The sequence below is a fragment of the Ovis aries genome, chromosome X, assembly GCF_016772045.2.
Source record: "Ovis aries strain OAR_USU_Benz2616 breed Rambouillet chromosome X, ARS-UI_Ramb_v3.0, whole genome shotgun sequence".
Classification (NCBI taxonomy): domain Eukaryota; kingdom Metazoa; phylum Chordata; class Mammalia; order Artiodactyla; family Bovidae; genus Ovis; species Ovis aries.
Genome location: NC_056080.1, coordinates 138,068,771 through 138,085,419, shown reverse-complemented (window position 1 = coordinate 138,085,419; position 16,649 = coordinate 138,068,771). Strand labels below are relative to the sequence as shown.

The 16,649-nt window shown below is 36.1% G+C and overlaps 1 protein-coding gene across 7 annotated transcripts in view; it reads left to right on the top strand.

Annotated features, from left to right (window-relative positions):
- DIAPH2 (diaphanous related formin 2) overlaps positions 1-16,649 on the top strand; it is a 1,000,797-nt gene that overhangs the window by 421,025 nt on the left and 563,123 nt on the right. For all 7 annotated transcript variants that reach the window (XR_009598705.1, XM_060407239.1, XM_060407237.1 and 4 more), the window contains 2 exons: positions 13,575-13,676; positions 15,665-15,759. Coding sequence is in view for 6 of the 7 variants with exons in the window: in XM_060407239.1 (XP_060263222.1) it covers positions 13,575-13,676; positions 15,665-15,759 (197 nt within the window). In the remaining variant the exon portion in view is untranslated. The remainder of the gene's footprint in view (positions 1-13,574; positions 13,677-15,664; positions 15,760-16,649) is intronic.

Below are 16,649 nucleotides of genomic sequence, written 5' to 3'. Positions count from 1 at the left end.
AAATAAAGTGCAAATAATTATAGTGTGCCTGAATCATTCTGAAACCACCCCCACTCCTAGTCCGTGGACAAACTGTATTCCATGAAATTGGTCCTTGGTGCCAAAAAGGTTGGGGACCGCTGGTCTGAGGCATACAGGCAGCTACCTGATGTGTGAAAGCAATGAAATCAAACTCCCAATTGCTTGGTTAGGTAGAATTTTATTTAGTTTTACTGTGTTTTTTGGTTAGGCTGAATTTTCCTTTTTTTTTTTTTTTTTTGAAACTCTAGTTTTCATAGAATCAAACATTTTAACTCTTGGTCTTACATGTCCTCATTGTTTTCACCAACATGCTAAAAATAGGAACATGTTTACATCAAACAAGAATGAATCTGTCTTTAACTACCATTCACTTTCCTTTCAACAACAAATCATTGCTTTTTCCTTTCCCTTCTCTTCTTGCATAGTGATAACTGCATCTATAAAATAGGAAGAGAGGCCCTAGTATCTAATATTAATTTTAGTATTATCTATTAATTTATTATATACACATGTGTTCTTAATTAATGTACAAAATGCATTCTTATTTACTTTTAAAACTTCTGTGTACTTAGCAGAGTGATAGATTATAGAAATATAGGGCAAGATCCTTGCTCTCAGAGAATATATCTAGTTGATAATTGATTTAAAAATAGTATGCCATAAGTATCATTTGCTTTCTTTTAAAATCTCATCATTTGTCACTATGGTGTGCCCAGCTGTTGAGCAGGTATTTCCTTCAGTGTTAGATTCTGAGCTGTAGAAGAAATTACTAACAGGACTTCCATGGGTTGCTGTTGATGATATTTGCACTTTTCAATTTGGGGATAATTTCAGACCTATTACAAAGTGTTGTGTTATATGCCAGAGAACAGTTGTTCCATATCTTGCTGATGTCTAGAATTACCCCAGGAGTTGTTAAGAGATACAGGTGCTGAGGCCCTACCTGTAGAGATCTTGATATTAAGATTCTGTAGTTATGGGTGTATTCAAATCCAGATTATAAATAGATGACAGAGTAGGGAAGGACAAGGAGATGGGGCCAAGCATTCAACATTGTTGGTAGTATGACAGGATGATAGGTGGGGAAGGAAGAGGGTTATGAATTTTTGTCTTAAGAACAGGGTAACTCTAAACTTATTCAGATTTTGTTCAGAACATGTCTTCCCAACATTTCCAAAGTAATCTCACACTTACTGCTTTCAAATAGAAAGTCACCAACAAACTAAACTTGACTTAAAAGAAATGAAAACTTCAGATATCTCTTCTGCCCTCTCACAATTTTTCTAATACTTCAATTGCCTTCAACAAAATACACTGACGTTTTCTGCACTAAAGAAAATTACCGCTGAAAGATAAAATTGAAACCAGTTGGAATCCAAAAGGGGAAAACAGAGACAATGTAACTGTGGTTGTTTCCCATTGAGCTCAGCCAGCAACAAACCAAATTGAGATACTCGGTAATATTTTTATGTACATAAAGTAAGAGAACTGTATTATATGAAATTCAGAGTTCTGATTTATGTGTTTCTTTGTTTATAGAACTCAGATTTTCATCTTCTCATAAACCAACGTATCCCAAGTGAAACATTATCGAACATTCTAGCTGCTTAAGAGCTCTGATTCTACCTAGATATCGATGGCATGGTAGAAACTCATTTTATAATTGTATTAAGGCTGATTTGTTTTTATGGCCACTTTACATGTAGACATATGATAAAATCATATGAGAACATATGGAGAATCAATAAGAGACAGTTATATTCTGGGACTAAACCATTGGTCCCTGTAGAGTTGACACATTTTAAAAAGCATGAGGAATATAAATGTATTTGATTATGTGAACACTATTTGAAAAACAGAATTATCAAGCAACACTCCTAGGTGTTACTTTGCAGGGAAAAGGTTGAATATTTACTCACATTTTCAAAACTTGAAGCAAGAATAAATTGACCTCAGTTGGAAAAGGAAGAGGATGAAGGACTAGATACTTACTTATTGAGCACTTATTATGTCAAGGATTGGTAAACTACAAAAGTTAAATGTGAATAACCACGTAGTTTTCTAAATTCATAGATGCTATTCCCATGCCACCATGCTTATTTGTTACTTATTGGCTACAGCTGCCTCCAGGACACAATTGGGTGGATTGAATAGAATTGCAACAGAGACTGGATGAGCTACAAAGCCCCAAATAGTGACTATCTAGCCTTATCCAGGACTGCCACTTACACAATTTGCGGAATTTGCCTCAACAGTTTTTCTAAGGTTCTCTTGGGTCCTTCCAGGAGTCAAGGATGGTGGAGGTGATCACACATTGTTAGCTGATTTTGTTTGATTTGGGTTTCCACATCAGGCCTGTGCCTTTTTTTTGAGTATATTGCTCCAGTCTGCATAAATATTTTTTAAAAATCTGGTGATTTCTCTGAGTCCCTCAGTCCCTGACATAATCTCTAAGCTTCTCACTTTAGTTCTTCATAAGTTACACAGAAATCAGTTCTTTTAGATACTTAGTTCTTTCACTAGAAGTAACTACTGTAATAAATGTCTTGTAAATTTTCCTAGAAACATTTATGCATATACTAGCAAATACATGTCAATATTCTTTCTTGCTTTCTCAACAAATGCTAGCATTTACTGTACAGTCTTGCATACCCCGTTTTTATTATTTATTGGTATTTATGAAAATTATTCCCTATTGTTCCATAAAGAGTTTCCTTGGTCATGAATATAGCAGCAGAGTAGTCCATTGAGTGGGACATAGCACAGTTTAATCAGACAGGCTTCTCTTCAAAAGCTTTAGGATCATTTCAAACCTTTTGCTATTATAAACAATGCCCAACTTACCATAGTTTATTTAATCTGTCTCTAGTTGGTGAACATTTATAATCTTTTGCTAGTAACAATGCTGGAATATACAATCTTATACATAAATCATTGTGCATAAATAAGAATATATATGGATTATTCTCATATATATATAGGAATAAAGATATGGATAAATTCCAAAATAATTGGAGGACCTATTCTTTTTCAGCACAGATCTAGATGCTAGCATGTAACAGTGAACGAACAGTCACAAATATCATTTTTTAAATGGAACTGACATCAAAGTGGAAGGCATAGACAATAACATAGACATAATACATAGACAATATATAATACATAGACAATACATAATACATAGACAATAACATGTATTATGTCAGATGGTGATAACTGCTATGGAGAAAAATGAAGCAGGCAAAGGGGAAAAGGAGTGTCAGTAGGGAGGAGTCGTGATTTGAAGCACATCATCAGGAAAGATATCTATGAGCAAGCGACATTAACCAAAGATCTGGAAGAAGTGAGTGCAAAGGCTCTCCTGTGGGAGTTGGTCTGGTATATTTGAAGCACAGCAAGGAAGCTAATATAGCTGGAAGGGAGGAATGAAAGGAAAGTAATGAGGTCAGAGTAGCTAAGCAGAGGACATGGAATATAAAGTAAGACATTTTAATTTACAGTTACCAAAGGAGAAATATTGCAAGGGGGGATACATTAGGAGTTTGGGATTAACACATACCCATTACTATCTGTAAAATAGTCAACAAGAGCGTACTGTATAATACAGGACTATACTTAATGTTCTGTAATAACCTATATGGGAAAAGAATCTGAAAAAGAATGGATATGTGTATTTGTTTCACTGAATCACTTTGCTGTACACTTGATGCTAACACAATATTGTAAATGACCTATATTCCAATACAAAATAAAAAAAATGAAATTTAATAAAGAAGCAAGGCATTCTAGACTACTGCAAAGACTTTGATTTTTACTCAAAATGATACAGAAAATCATTGAGGGGTACTGAACGGTGGAATCAAATGAATTGACAGGATACAGTGAAAGAATTGATGCTTTCAAATTGTGGTGATAGAGTAGATGCTTGAGAGTCCCTTGGACTGCAAGGAGATCAACCCAGCCAATCCTAAAGGAAATCAGTCCTGAAATTTCATTGGAAGGACTGATGCTGAAGCTGAAGCTCCAATACTTTGACCACCTGATGCAAAGAGCCGACTCATTGGAAAAGACCCTGATTCTGGGAAAGATTGAAGGCTGGAGGAGAAGGGGATGACAGAGGATGAGATGGTTGGATGATATCACAGATTGGATGGACATAAATTTGAGCAAGCTCTGGGAGTTGGTGATCGACAGGGAAGCCTGGTGTGCTGCAGTCCATGGGGTCACAAAGAGTCAGACATGACTTAGTAATGGAACAACAATAAATAAAGAAGGGCTAGAAGTAATGATGGCTTGAAACCCTTCAGTATAAGTGGAGATATGAGAAGTGTTCAAATGCTAGATTTGCCAAAGCCTGAAATGTGGCCTGTGAAGGAAGAAAGTCAGTGATGACTGTGCCATTTTTTTTGAACAATTGGAATTGAGTTGCCATTTTTTTGAGAAAAAGACTAAAGCAGGTTTGGGAGTCAGGCAAGAGATATGCTAAATTGGAGACAATTATTGGACAATTATGTAGACATATCTAGGAGATTAGAAGTTTCTTTTTTAGGAGAAAGGATTTTCTTTTAAAAGTGTCTTTTAAACTATTATAAGATAGTTTCCCAGTTTCTGTCATTTGAATAAGTCCCTGGTGGGGTCTAGAATGCTGACCTTCTTCTAGACATGCTCAGTATACTTGAAACCCAGACTGAAAAAGCCTACATTGTCAAGTTGAGGTCCTGATTCCACATCTCTTGGGGTGTTATTTTGTTCCCTCTTGTTTAAAAAAGTTAATTGCCTTCTGCAGTAAACTGAATTGTATGCAGTATTTGTAACAGTCTGAAATGGACCACATTGAGAAAGAAAAGACAGGATATGATGGATGCCCAAATGGTATTCTCAATAAAAAATGCCCTATTAGCCTAGTAGTACTGGGCTTAAGCCTCATAATTCCTACAGTGATGTTTTCTCAGCAGTCCTCTTTGACACCCTTAGCTCTTGGGGTTTCTTGCTGGACTTATTGGTTTGTGACATGAATTAGGAAATTTGATAGAACAGGAGGTCCTCTGGGTGTATGCCGTGGCCTGTAGGTACCTGATCAGTCCCTACTTACAAAGCCTGTTCCAATTTGTGGGTAAAGGGATTAACTAGAGCTTGAGTAAGGTCTTCACAGAGGTTAAAGTTTAGCCAGAAGGGCTCCCACCACCACCTTTGTCAAGTACTGGGATGAAGTAAGAACTATACTTCAATTTTGGCATTTAAATGATTATTTCAAATGAGGGAAACCCTCCCTAAAACCTCCAAGCCAACTTCATTTGTCCTTCCTAAAATGTCCATTACCTGATTCGGTATTGAGATCCAATTGAAGATATACAATGTTACCTATGCACTTGTTAAGCATAGTGTTCTGGTGACATTTAGCAGTGTTCAGTACTTGGCTTAATGAACAGGTGCACAAGTATATTAGTTATGCAGATGTTAATTTGCAGTAACATGTGCTGCCTGATTTGGGAGGGTTCTTGTCTGAACTACAACCAGTAAGATTTGTTCCTTAATTAGGAAATCATTATGTGTATGTGTGTGTGATTCCCACCATTAGAACCATTAGTCTTGTTTACTGTGCTCTAAACTTTGGGAACACTCTTGGTAATGCCATTCCTATGGTTTCAGATACTATGCAGGTGTCAGGATGAAATCTACCTTTCTGTGGGATGCCTTAGTGCACAGCTGTAGGCAATGCAGAGGGCGAAGCTTCACAGCTGTAATACGCAGCTTATAAAAGGAGATGGAGATACAACCTCCCACTGCATATTGCATCCGCCATTCCTTCCAAGGTTTGGTAAACAAATGTGTTATCCCTCACCAAATGGATTCACACACAGTTGAAAACAAAATTGTGCTTGCTTTCCGCACTGACTAATCCTGACCTATATATTTTTTTCCTTTGTTCTCTTCCCTGTTGTTTCTGATTCCTGTTTACACTTGGTCCTGGGGATTGCCAAGGCTAACTCTCAGTCTGTAAACTGTAAAAAGGGACAGGCATATTTAAGCCACACTCTAGTCATATTTTAATTTTTATATTGAAAAAATGGAACTTTGCACAGGCTGAAAAAGCAGATACCCGTACAGTAGCCTCCCAGAGCGAACAAAAGCTTACATTTTGTCATAGTTACTCTAGATCTTTGCTTTGGAAGAAATAAAACACTAGAGGTAAAATTGAATCTTTCAGGGTTCTACTTTTTCCAGTATCACTTTCCTCCTCCAAGACAAACACCATCATTAATCTATTAAATATCCATTCCATGTTTTTATAATTTTTCAGTATATATAAATATATGTATCTATATACTCACTTATAAGTAATACATAAAATTAGCCTGTGTCTGATTTTCAATTTAGAGGAATGCTCTGCATACAACATTTATAACCACTTTTATGGTTCCATTCAGCATTGTATTTGGGATCTATTCCTGTTGAAATATGTAGCTGTGACGCTGTCGCTGTAAATGCTGCATTATATTCCATTATATTAATATACTATAATTTATTTACCCATTCTGTAACCCCTGGCGTGTGGGTTGTTTCCAGTTTCGTACTGTTATAAACATATGATACAGCATCCCTCTCCTGGGCATGCATCTGGAGAAAACCATAATTCGAAAACCATGCACCCTAGTGCCCACTGTGGTACTATTTACAATAGGCAGGACATGGAAGCAAGCTAAGTGTCCATCAACAGATGAATGGAGAAAGATGTGGTACATACATACAATGAAATTAGCCAGAAACTAGAATGTAATAATGCCATTTGCAGCAACATGGATGAATCTACCGATTGTCATTCTGAGTAAAGTAAGTCAGACACTAAGACAAATATCACATGATATTACATATCTGGAATCTAAAAGGGTACAGATGTACTTATCTGCAAAACAGTAACAGTTATATATATAGAAAACAAACTTATGGTTACCAGGGAGTAAGGGGGATTGGGATAAACTGGAAGACTTGGATTGACATATACATACTACTATGTATAAGATAGACAACTAACAAGGACCTACTGTGCTTAGCACAGGGGACTGTACTCAATATTCTGTAACAGCCAATATGGGAAAAGAATCTAAAAAGGAGTGCATATATGTATATGTAGAACTGATTCACTTTGCTGTACACCTAAAGCTAACATAGCATTGTTTAACCTCAATAGAAATTTTTTAAAAAATACAGTAAACATACTTGTCTTCTTGATCATTTGACCTATAAATGGAAGAATTGGGTTATACTAATGAGCTGAGCACATGTTAACTATATTTTGCATGAATAAATGCTATTTTTTATTGCCACTGTTGGCTCAATCAAATCCTTATTTCTCCACTTCCTTATCCATACTGGGTAGTGAGACTTTTTTTGTTAGTTTCAACTTGATAAATGTGAAATGGTGTTTCATTGATTGTTTTCATTTACATTTCCCTGATTTACTGGTGAGGTTGAGTAACTGTTGAGTACTAATTATTGTGAACTTAGGCAAAGAACTCGATATTTATGTTCCTTAGTTTCCTCCTTTGTAAAATGACAGTGGTAATACATATCATATAAGGTGATATAAAATTAGTTCCAGACACAGAACAAATATTTAATGAAAGTTGATTTTGGTTGGAGTTGTAATGATTGTGATTGTAGTTAATACTGCTAATACTACTACCATTATTATTATTGCTGTAGCTATTGCCGTTATTAAAGTTTTCACTTTTGTGTGTATGCATCTACATATGTTTTGTGTGTATATGTACATAGGTAATCCTTTGCCCATTTTTCAATTGTGTTTGTATAGTATTTCCAGGAATATGGGGGTAAAGATGATGTAAAGAGAGTGGAAGATAATAATTAAAAGAAGAAATCATTGTAGCTATCACACAGAAATCACTGTAGACTTTCCCTGCCTGCCTTTGTCATACTTGGACTCATTTAAACATCAAATTATTAAGTGAAGTTAAAATGACAGCTGTTTCAAGGAATACATGAAAAATTATTTCCATGTAGTTAGAACCATGTTTGGAATTGTATACATATGGATTAAAAAACGTACGTCTGTAGGCAAATAACAGTTGTTTTTGTTTGTATGATATATCTAAAGTGACAGTTGGGCATGACTTGTTGACTAGAGGTACATCTGATGTATGAGTGAAAGTAAAAGTGTTCATCACTGTCACGTTCTACTCTTTGCAACCCCGTGAGCTATAGCCCGTCAGTGTCCACTGTCAGTGACCTTCTCCAGGCAAGAGTACTGGAGTGGGTAACCATTCCCTTCTCCAGGGGGCCTTCCTGACCCAGGGATCCAGCCTGGGTCTCCCACATTGCAGGCAGGTTCTGTAGTGGCTGAGCCACCAGGGCAGCCCCACATATGTGTATGCGTGGAGCTCAATAAGGGTTCCCAGGCGGCTCAGGGGGAAAGAACACACCTGCCAGTGCAGCCGGTGCAGGAGACACGGATTCGCCCCGTGGATCAGGAAGCTTCCCTGGAGAAGGGCATGGCAACCCACTCCAGTATCCTTGCCTGGAGAATGCCGTGGGCAGAGCAGCCTGGCAGGCTACAGTCTAGGAGGCTGAAAAAGAGTCAGATATGACTGAACGTGCACTCCGGAGGCTATCTAAATTTTCACTGTGGCTTGAAACACTACGATTATTAGCTTTAGTTACCGTGGCTTTGTGTATAGGGTACTTAATAGGAAGTACATTTCCATATATTTCTTATAATAAAATGTAACACATCAGTTGATGTTGTTTCTAAGATAACAATGTTCTCTAATGTGGAACTATGACTTCTGATAACAAAAAAGGAGATTTTGTAAGTCATATGCTTGTATTCATTGAAGCTATATTATTATTATGGATAAATAAATCACAATTGTTAGATTTTGGACATACTTCCATGATTAGTAGTTTTCCTAAGTCCACATACTTAAGACATATGAGTAGACTGTCTTGTGTACCATTGTATGCTCATGCTAGAGTTAACACATTGTAGGTGTTCAGCAAATATGTCCTGGATGAATGAGTGAATGAATGTATTGATGCCAACTTTAGAAATCAATCTTTCTCACCGGAATTTTGAGATAAATTAGTTATAAAACCTTTATTATGATTTATGATTAGTTATCACCATGTAAATTATTGTGTTACCCGTTTATATTAATATTAGCTACAAATTACAAACATCTTGTCACATGTTTTGGATATCCACTGTGATAGCAGAAATTAAAATGGGATTCCCGAACATTGCCTAAATTAGATTGGGGAAAGAATATAACCATGTTTACTTTGCTTATGCTCATGAGCATCCCTCAGTTGTAAAGGAATAAATTTATAGTACAATTGCATGGAAAACTCCATGTATTATAGGAAATATAACAATACTCACTGGGCATTTTATCTTAGATAATTAGTATCTTGATGTTAACATGTCTTTAATAATAATACACGTCTTTATTATTGCATCATTGTATTCTTACAGACAGTATTTTATAATGTTTCATTATTATTTGGTCGATTAGCAGTGTCCATTTAAGTATTCTAATTTAATCCTGTGGCGTCACACCCAGTGGCTATATGAGTTTCCATTTGCACAAGGAGATATTACATAAAAATGGACGCCTCGTGAACCTGAAGACCATAGGGCCATTATTGATAAAATCAGTATTTGAAATTTTTGTATTGAGAATTAAAAAATATCTCTTTAGTCTCATTCAAGTAATTTGAAATATTATAGAATCATTATAATTTATAAGCACATTTCACATGAGAGCAACCCTCTGAAATTTTTAAGTGCACAGTACAACATTGTTAATTGTAGGCTCAGTGTTATGCCACAGATCTCTAGAAGTCACTGAACTAGTATGACCCATTGAACAGTAACTCTCCGTTTTTCCCTTCCTCCAGCTCCTAGCAGCCACCATTCGACATCGTTTCTATGAGATCCTTACATAAGTGTAACTATTGCAGCGTCTGTGCTTTTGTGAATTGCTTATTTCACTTAGCATAGTGACTTCCAGGTTCTTCCATGTTGTTGCAAATGGCGGGGTTTCCTTATTTTTTAAAGTTGAATAATATTCCATTCTATGTATATATTACGCTTTCTTTATTCATTCATCCTTTGATGGACATTTAGATTGTTTCCACATCTTGGCTGTTGTAAATAATGCTGCAGTCCACATAGGTGTTTAGATAACTCTTCAAGATTTGAATTTCAGTTCTTTTGGATATATACCCAGAAGTGGGATTGCTGGACTGTATGGTAGTTCTGTTTTAATTATTTGAGGAATATTTGTATGGTTTTCCATAGTGGCTTCACCATTTTACATTCCTACTAACAGTGTACCAGGCTTCCAATTTCTCTACATCCTCACCGACACTTTTTTTTTTTTTAACAGTAGTCATCTTAACAAGTGTGAGGTGATATCTCGTGTGCATTTCCCTTCATGATTACCAATGTTGAGCATCTTTATTTGTTGTTCATTCCAAATGTCCTCTTTGGAAAAATATCTATTTTGAGTTTTAATTGAGTCATGGAATTACCCATTTTTAAATTAAGTCATGGAATATTTGAGTTTTACAAGTATTAGAAACATATTTGAAATAAAAGAATCTTAAGACAAGTGGCATTTTCTGGTCTTTATGAAAGCACAGACTTTTGAATGTTTGAAAGCTTTGATACTATATAGATACATTTCATATATCATTACCTCTCTTGAAATTCTGTATTATCTAAGCCTGTGGTTGTGATTGCTAAGGAATGCTTTTAAAGACAAGAAAACCAAAGGCAATAATTGTTGCTGTTTTGTCACTAAGTCATATCGGACTCTTTTTGCAACCCCATGAATTGTAGCCTGCCAGGCTCCTCTGTCCATGAGATTTCCCAGGCAAGAATACTGAAGCGGGTTTCCATTTCCTCCTCCAGGAGATCTTTTTGACCCAGTGATCAAACCCATGTCTCCTGCATTGCAGGCAGATTCTTTATTGCTGAGCCCCCAGGGAAGCCCCCAAAGGTGATAAGAGCCACTGGTTAATATCTAGTGATCATGGTGAAAACATGATTGCTCCTGAAAGCCTGTCTAGTGAAGAAGTTATTTTAAACTAGGTTTGCTCTAATGATCCTAATTCAGCAGTACCCACTCATGGAATTCTATTCATTTCTTGCGTACATGTGTGAGTGCTCGGTTTTGTCCGACTTTTGGCAAACCCATGGACTGTAGCCTACCAGGCTCCTCTGTTCATGGGATTTTCCAGGTATAAATACTGAAGTGGGTTGCCATTTCCTACTCCAGGGGATCTTCCTGACCCAGGATTTGAACCCAGGTTTCCCGTGTCTCCTGCATGGGCAGGTGGATTCTTTACTTCTGGCACCACCTGGGAAGCCCATTTCTTCAACCCAAGATAAACTAAAGTATAATACAAGGAAAATATGTAAGGATTCAGAAAATAAAACTGAACTCTAGGCATTTAAGAGATCTAATCTTCATTTTCAGAAGCTTGTTTATTTGGAAAGGGGAGAGATTGAAATATACTTTAATTTAAAAAAAGCAAAAATATGATGTTGCACAAAATGACCATTATTGTGTTTGGGTTATTCAGGAGCCTCTTAGTTTGCAGGATAATCATAATGTATCTTTCATACTGTATAGCATTTTCACTGTATATGTGCTTTCTTAGTCTCCCATACTGGGATTTAAGGCATATTGAATGATTAGGATATTTTTCTTGTCTATTTTGTTTGACTAGCACACATTTCTAAAAGATTCTACAAGTAATTTCAGTAAAATTCAGATAACTATTTTCTTATGGCAAAAGGACTCAGTCTTGAACTGTCATTTATATAGAGTTTTCTTCAGCTGAAAGTGTCTTTGAAAGTTAGGATAAATTAATATGCTGATTATTTTATAGGAAATACGCTGGGCTCCTAGACCCTTTGAGGAACACTTGTGATGATTTTTTAAAAGAAATGTATTGAAAGTCATTTTTCTTCTAGCAGTACCAGTAATTTTCTTTTCTTGAGTAAACATGGCAAACTACTTTTCACTCCCATAAGATCGTGTTTGTCAAGTGTAATTATCTAGCCTGCTTGAACTCTGCATTATGTTAAATTGGTCATACCTGTAAAGTATGGCAGTGTTAGGATTTTAGTGATTATTTTTTTATTTCTATAGTAAGTTCATTTAATTTTCCTATAGTTTGTAGCAATAAAACAAAGGAAGTCTTAATGGACCACAACATTTTGATGCCTTGTAGAAATTTTTCCAGATGCATACATCTGTGAACAAAAAGCTTAGCCAAAAAAAAAAAAAAAAAGAAAAGAAAAGTACTGTGTTTGTGGGCTACTTTTCCTCTAAAGAAAATAAGAAAATCAGTAACTCATTTGTGATCTCCTTAACAACGGTCAGATAAATAAATATAACAAAATAATAATTGCCTCAAAATAAAGTTATATTTTATAAAAGTATAATAATGAACCAGCATGATGATGGTCATGTGACTTTGTGGTAAAATTTAGCAGCAAGAGTATGGGTACCAGAGCATACCATTCTAGTTAACTGAAAAATGTTGCCTTTACATTTCTCATATTTTTTCATGGTCCCATTACCTACAACCCTGTTTTTATATTAACAGAGGTAAACTGCCAACACAGGAATATAATGGTAGCTGTAGAATTTCTATATAGGAGGGCTTAAGGGATTTGAGATAAAGCCTCCTTTTCATTGCAAACAGCATGTTGTTTTTCAGTTTGGTTTGAGAGATGGCTTCTTTGAGGGGAGGGCTGATGGGGGTGATGGGGGAGACTTTTGGGGGGAGATCTAAGGCATCTCCATGGCACTGTCACTCTTCACAGTTTCAAGACATTTTAACTGTTTGGAACTCTAGGGTGACCTTCCGAATGTAGGGTAAATAAATCTTTTGTTCAAAGAAAGCAAATAGTACTAAAATATGGTGAAGGAGACAAAGGAAACTTACTCAAAACACCCTGTCTTTGAGGTTCCTTAATTATAAGTATGCAGATAGGTGCTAACTGTTGTCTAACTTGCAAATGGTTAATATCTGTTCTGCAAAGCAGTCTCAATAGGGGCTTTCATATGGCAACCTGTTTAGCCTTAAAGTACCTTAGATAACTTCAAAGCAATTTCAGACCTGCCTTAATTTTAGCATATTTTAGGATAAATACATGTTTGCCTTTTTGCTCAATTAGTCCCAATTAGGGAGATTTTACTATATGTTTAATTCCTGTGCTGCTGTAGGAACCTGGTAAAGCAGTAATTAATGCTCCACATTAGTTAAGAAGCAGCAATTGATTTTTGGTTCTATTTGGCTTATCTTTTCTACTTAAGTGCTAATATTTAATTTGTAGGAAAAACCTTAAACAGGTCTATATTTCTATGTTCATCCTCTTCCTTGAACTAATGAAATAAACCTATTTATTGATTTGGGCATGAGCTTTATTAATGTAGTTAATATGCCTTACTCATGTTAGTCCATGTCTTTGGATTAGCAGTATTATTATTTATCTTTCAACGTTTTTCTTTCAGTTCAAAAGAATGCAGAAGCTTTAGAAGAAAAGAAGACCATACCTGCAAAGAAGAAAGTAAAAGAGTTGAGAATTTTGGATCCCAAAACAGCACAGAATCTTTGTATGTGATATTTTCTACATAGGGAGTGGTGGTGATGGTAGTGGTGAGAGATTGTTGGACGTTTTTAAAGCAAAGTTGTAACTTCTTTGAGCAGGTATATTTAGCATCTATTGGAAACAAAATTTGGTGTAAACATGATTTAGGTTGCCTTTTTATCATTCAGCCAGAATAGACTCCCTCTATGATTTTGCCTTGGCCAGGCCAGGTGGAACTTTTATGAATAAAAGGCTTTGGAATTCTGCATTGTTAAGAGGCCAAAGTGAGAATGAAGACAGAGTTGAAAAGTGTTTTTTCCTTCTGCCTACACCTGAGAGTGATGGTTTTAGAGTATTCACTAGTCACATTGATTGAATCCTTTTATTGCTATTGTGTTTGAAGGAATTATGATGTGAGTGAGTTAAGTTGTTAACCGCTGCCCTGCAAAATTGGTTAGTGGACCTTAAAGCCTTTAACAAACCAGTCAGCCATTAAGTAAACTTTTGCTAAAGTAGCTGGACATTTAAGCCCATCTTCATTTACCCAGGCCTGAATTTTTTTTTTTTAATATATAGTCTTCCCTCTATATTAAATTCAGCATTTCTTTTTGCACCACATTATGCTGTGTTTATATTCTAAAGATACTAAAACACTATGCTTGAGAAATTTCAGCACATCAAGCATTTCTAATTATGCAAAGAAATACCATGGGAGTTTATTTTGTGAAGGAATGTGCTACAGAGAATCAGATTAAAATAACTCGCCATTCTTCTTCTTCTGTCAGTAGGAATGTTGCTTTCAGGAAAGCAGTCTCCTAATAATTGTTCTGCATATGTACATTGCTTATCTGACAGTCTATTTTCCTTTATAAAGTGGATGGTCAGCACATTTTTTTTTAAGAAACACAAAATAATTTTAATTGCTAGTTGATATCTCATAACATTATTTATTTGGATTCTGGTGATCTCATTTGGTGTTTATGTCTATATAATTGCCTGGACAGAAAGGATGCTTTTTCAGTAGGTACAGTTAAGCCATATAGACTTCTCCATGAAAAAAAAAATTATTTGGAACATATTCATGTTCTGGGGATAAGAACACATGTATGTTCTTTAAAAAGTATGTTCAGTGGAGGTGAAAGTGAAATGTATTATTGAGCAATATTTTCTGAGTCAGTGTGAACTTTCCTAGGTATAATTTGTTGAATTATTCCCATATGACATCATATATATCCAGTTAAGAAAAAATTTGACAAGGGAAATCGTGATTCAACATAAAACGCAACTAATAGCATACTGCATGAATGTCATCAAAGATTTAGAGAACATTTGATTATTCAGACACTTTAATTTTTTCTCATGTGGGAGAACTGCAAAGTAGACTGATGGCTTTTTTTTAGTGTCAGGTTCCTTTGCTGTCTTCCTTGAGAGGTGCTGTATTGAATGCCTCTGACAATCTCAGTAAATTCAATGTTGAATTAAAAAGCTAACTTGAGATACAGTTTCTAACTTTTCTTGGGTTATTTTGTATTCACTTCATCTACAATGCCTAAGCATGTAGTTATCCATGCTGCTAGTAGATTTATCTTCCATATAAATACACACGTGGCTTCCCTGGTGGCTCAGATGGTAAAGAATCCTCCTGCAATGCAAGAGACCCAGGTTCGATCCTTGGGTCATGAAGATCCACTGAAGAAGGGAATGCAATCCACTCCAGTATTCTTCCCTGGAGAATCCCACGGACAGAGTAGCCTAGTGGGCTACACTCCATGGGGTCGCAAAGTGTCGGACATGACTTAGCAGCTAAATGCACACACACACACATAAATATGCATGAGCTCTGAACATTAGAACGTTAGCTAATGGAAACTACTTTTGTTTGTTCGTAATCATGTAAATTAATATTAGTGAGAGATTTCATATTGTAAGTCTGTGAAATGAAAATCAGGTATTTATTTGGGCTTTAAAATTGTGGTGCTGCTCTCTTTTTAATAAAATCAACTTTTATTTTAGCTATCTTCCTAGGATCGTATCGTATGCCATATGAAGAAATAAAAAACGTCATTCTGGAGGTTAATGAAGGCATGTTGAGTGAGCCCTTAATTCAGGTAATTGCATATTTTTCTTTTAAATCTCATTTTCATGGGAATTTCTAGATTGCTGTCTTCTCATTGGAGTTATGTGAAAATGTTCTTCTATGTTTGGATAATAGAATTAGGAGTATCTATCTGTGTGGATAGTAAGAGGACTCAACGTAGACAATCAGGTTCTAGGTATGTGTGTGCCGTTTATTAGATATGTGTCCTTTTAAGTTTAGGTCTGTGTATATGTAGAGCCATCATTCCTGTATGCAAAATTGCATATATTTTATCATCCCAATGACTCTGTTAAATAGATATTGTCAGTACCATTGCGATCTTCCCTGGTGGCTCAGAGGTTAAAGCGTCTGCCTCCAATGCAGGACACCCGGGTTTGATCCCTGGGTCAGGAAGATCCCCTGGAGAAGGAAATGGCAATCCACTCCAGTATTCTTGCCTGGAGAATCCCATGGACGGAGAAGCCTAGTAGGTTACAGTCCACGGGGTCGCAAAGAGTCGGACACGACTGAGCGACTTCACCTCACCTCACCAGTACCATTGCATGAAAATAAAAGTGTACAGGTCAAGAGGTTAAATAGCTTTCTCAGGATCAGTGGTTAAATGGTAAAGTTATCCCTTGTTAGGCACTTAATATGTGCTGGGAACTGTGCCAAGCAATTTATGTATTTTATCTCCTTGAATCCTACAACAGTCCTATGAGATAACTACTGTTACCCTCATTTTACAGATCAAGAACCTGAGGCTTAGAGAAGTTTCCCACTTGTCACTTAACTGCTAAGTGATAAAGTAGTAGAGCTGAGGCTCAAAACAAATCCTATCATGACTCTAAAGCCATTGCTCTTTTCATTCTATTACTTTGCCTCCTTTGGGCAAACTGTGTCACTTTGCTAAAGCCCTAT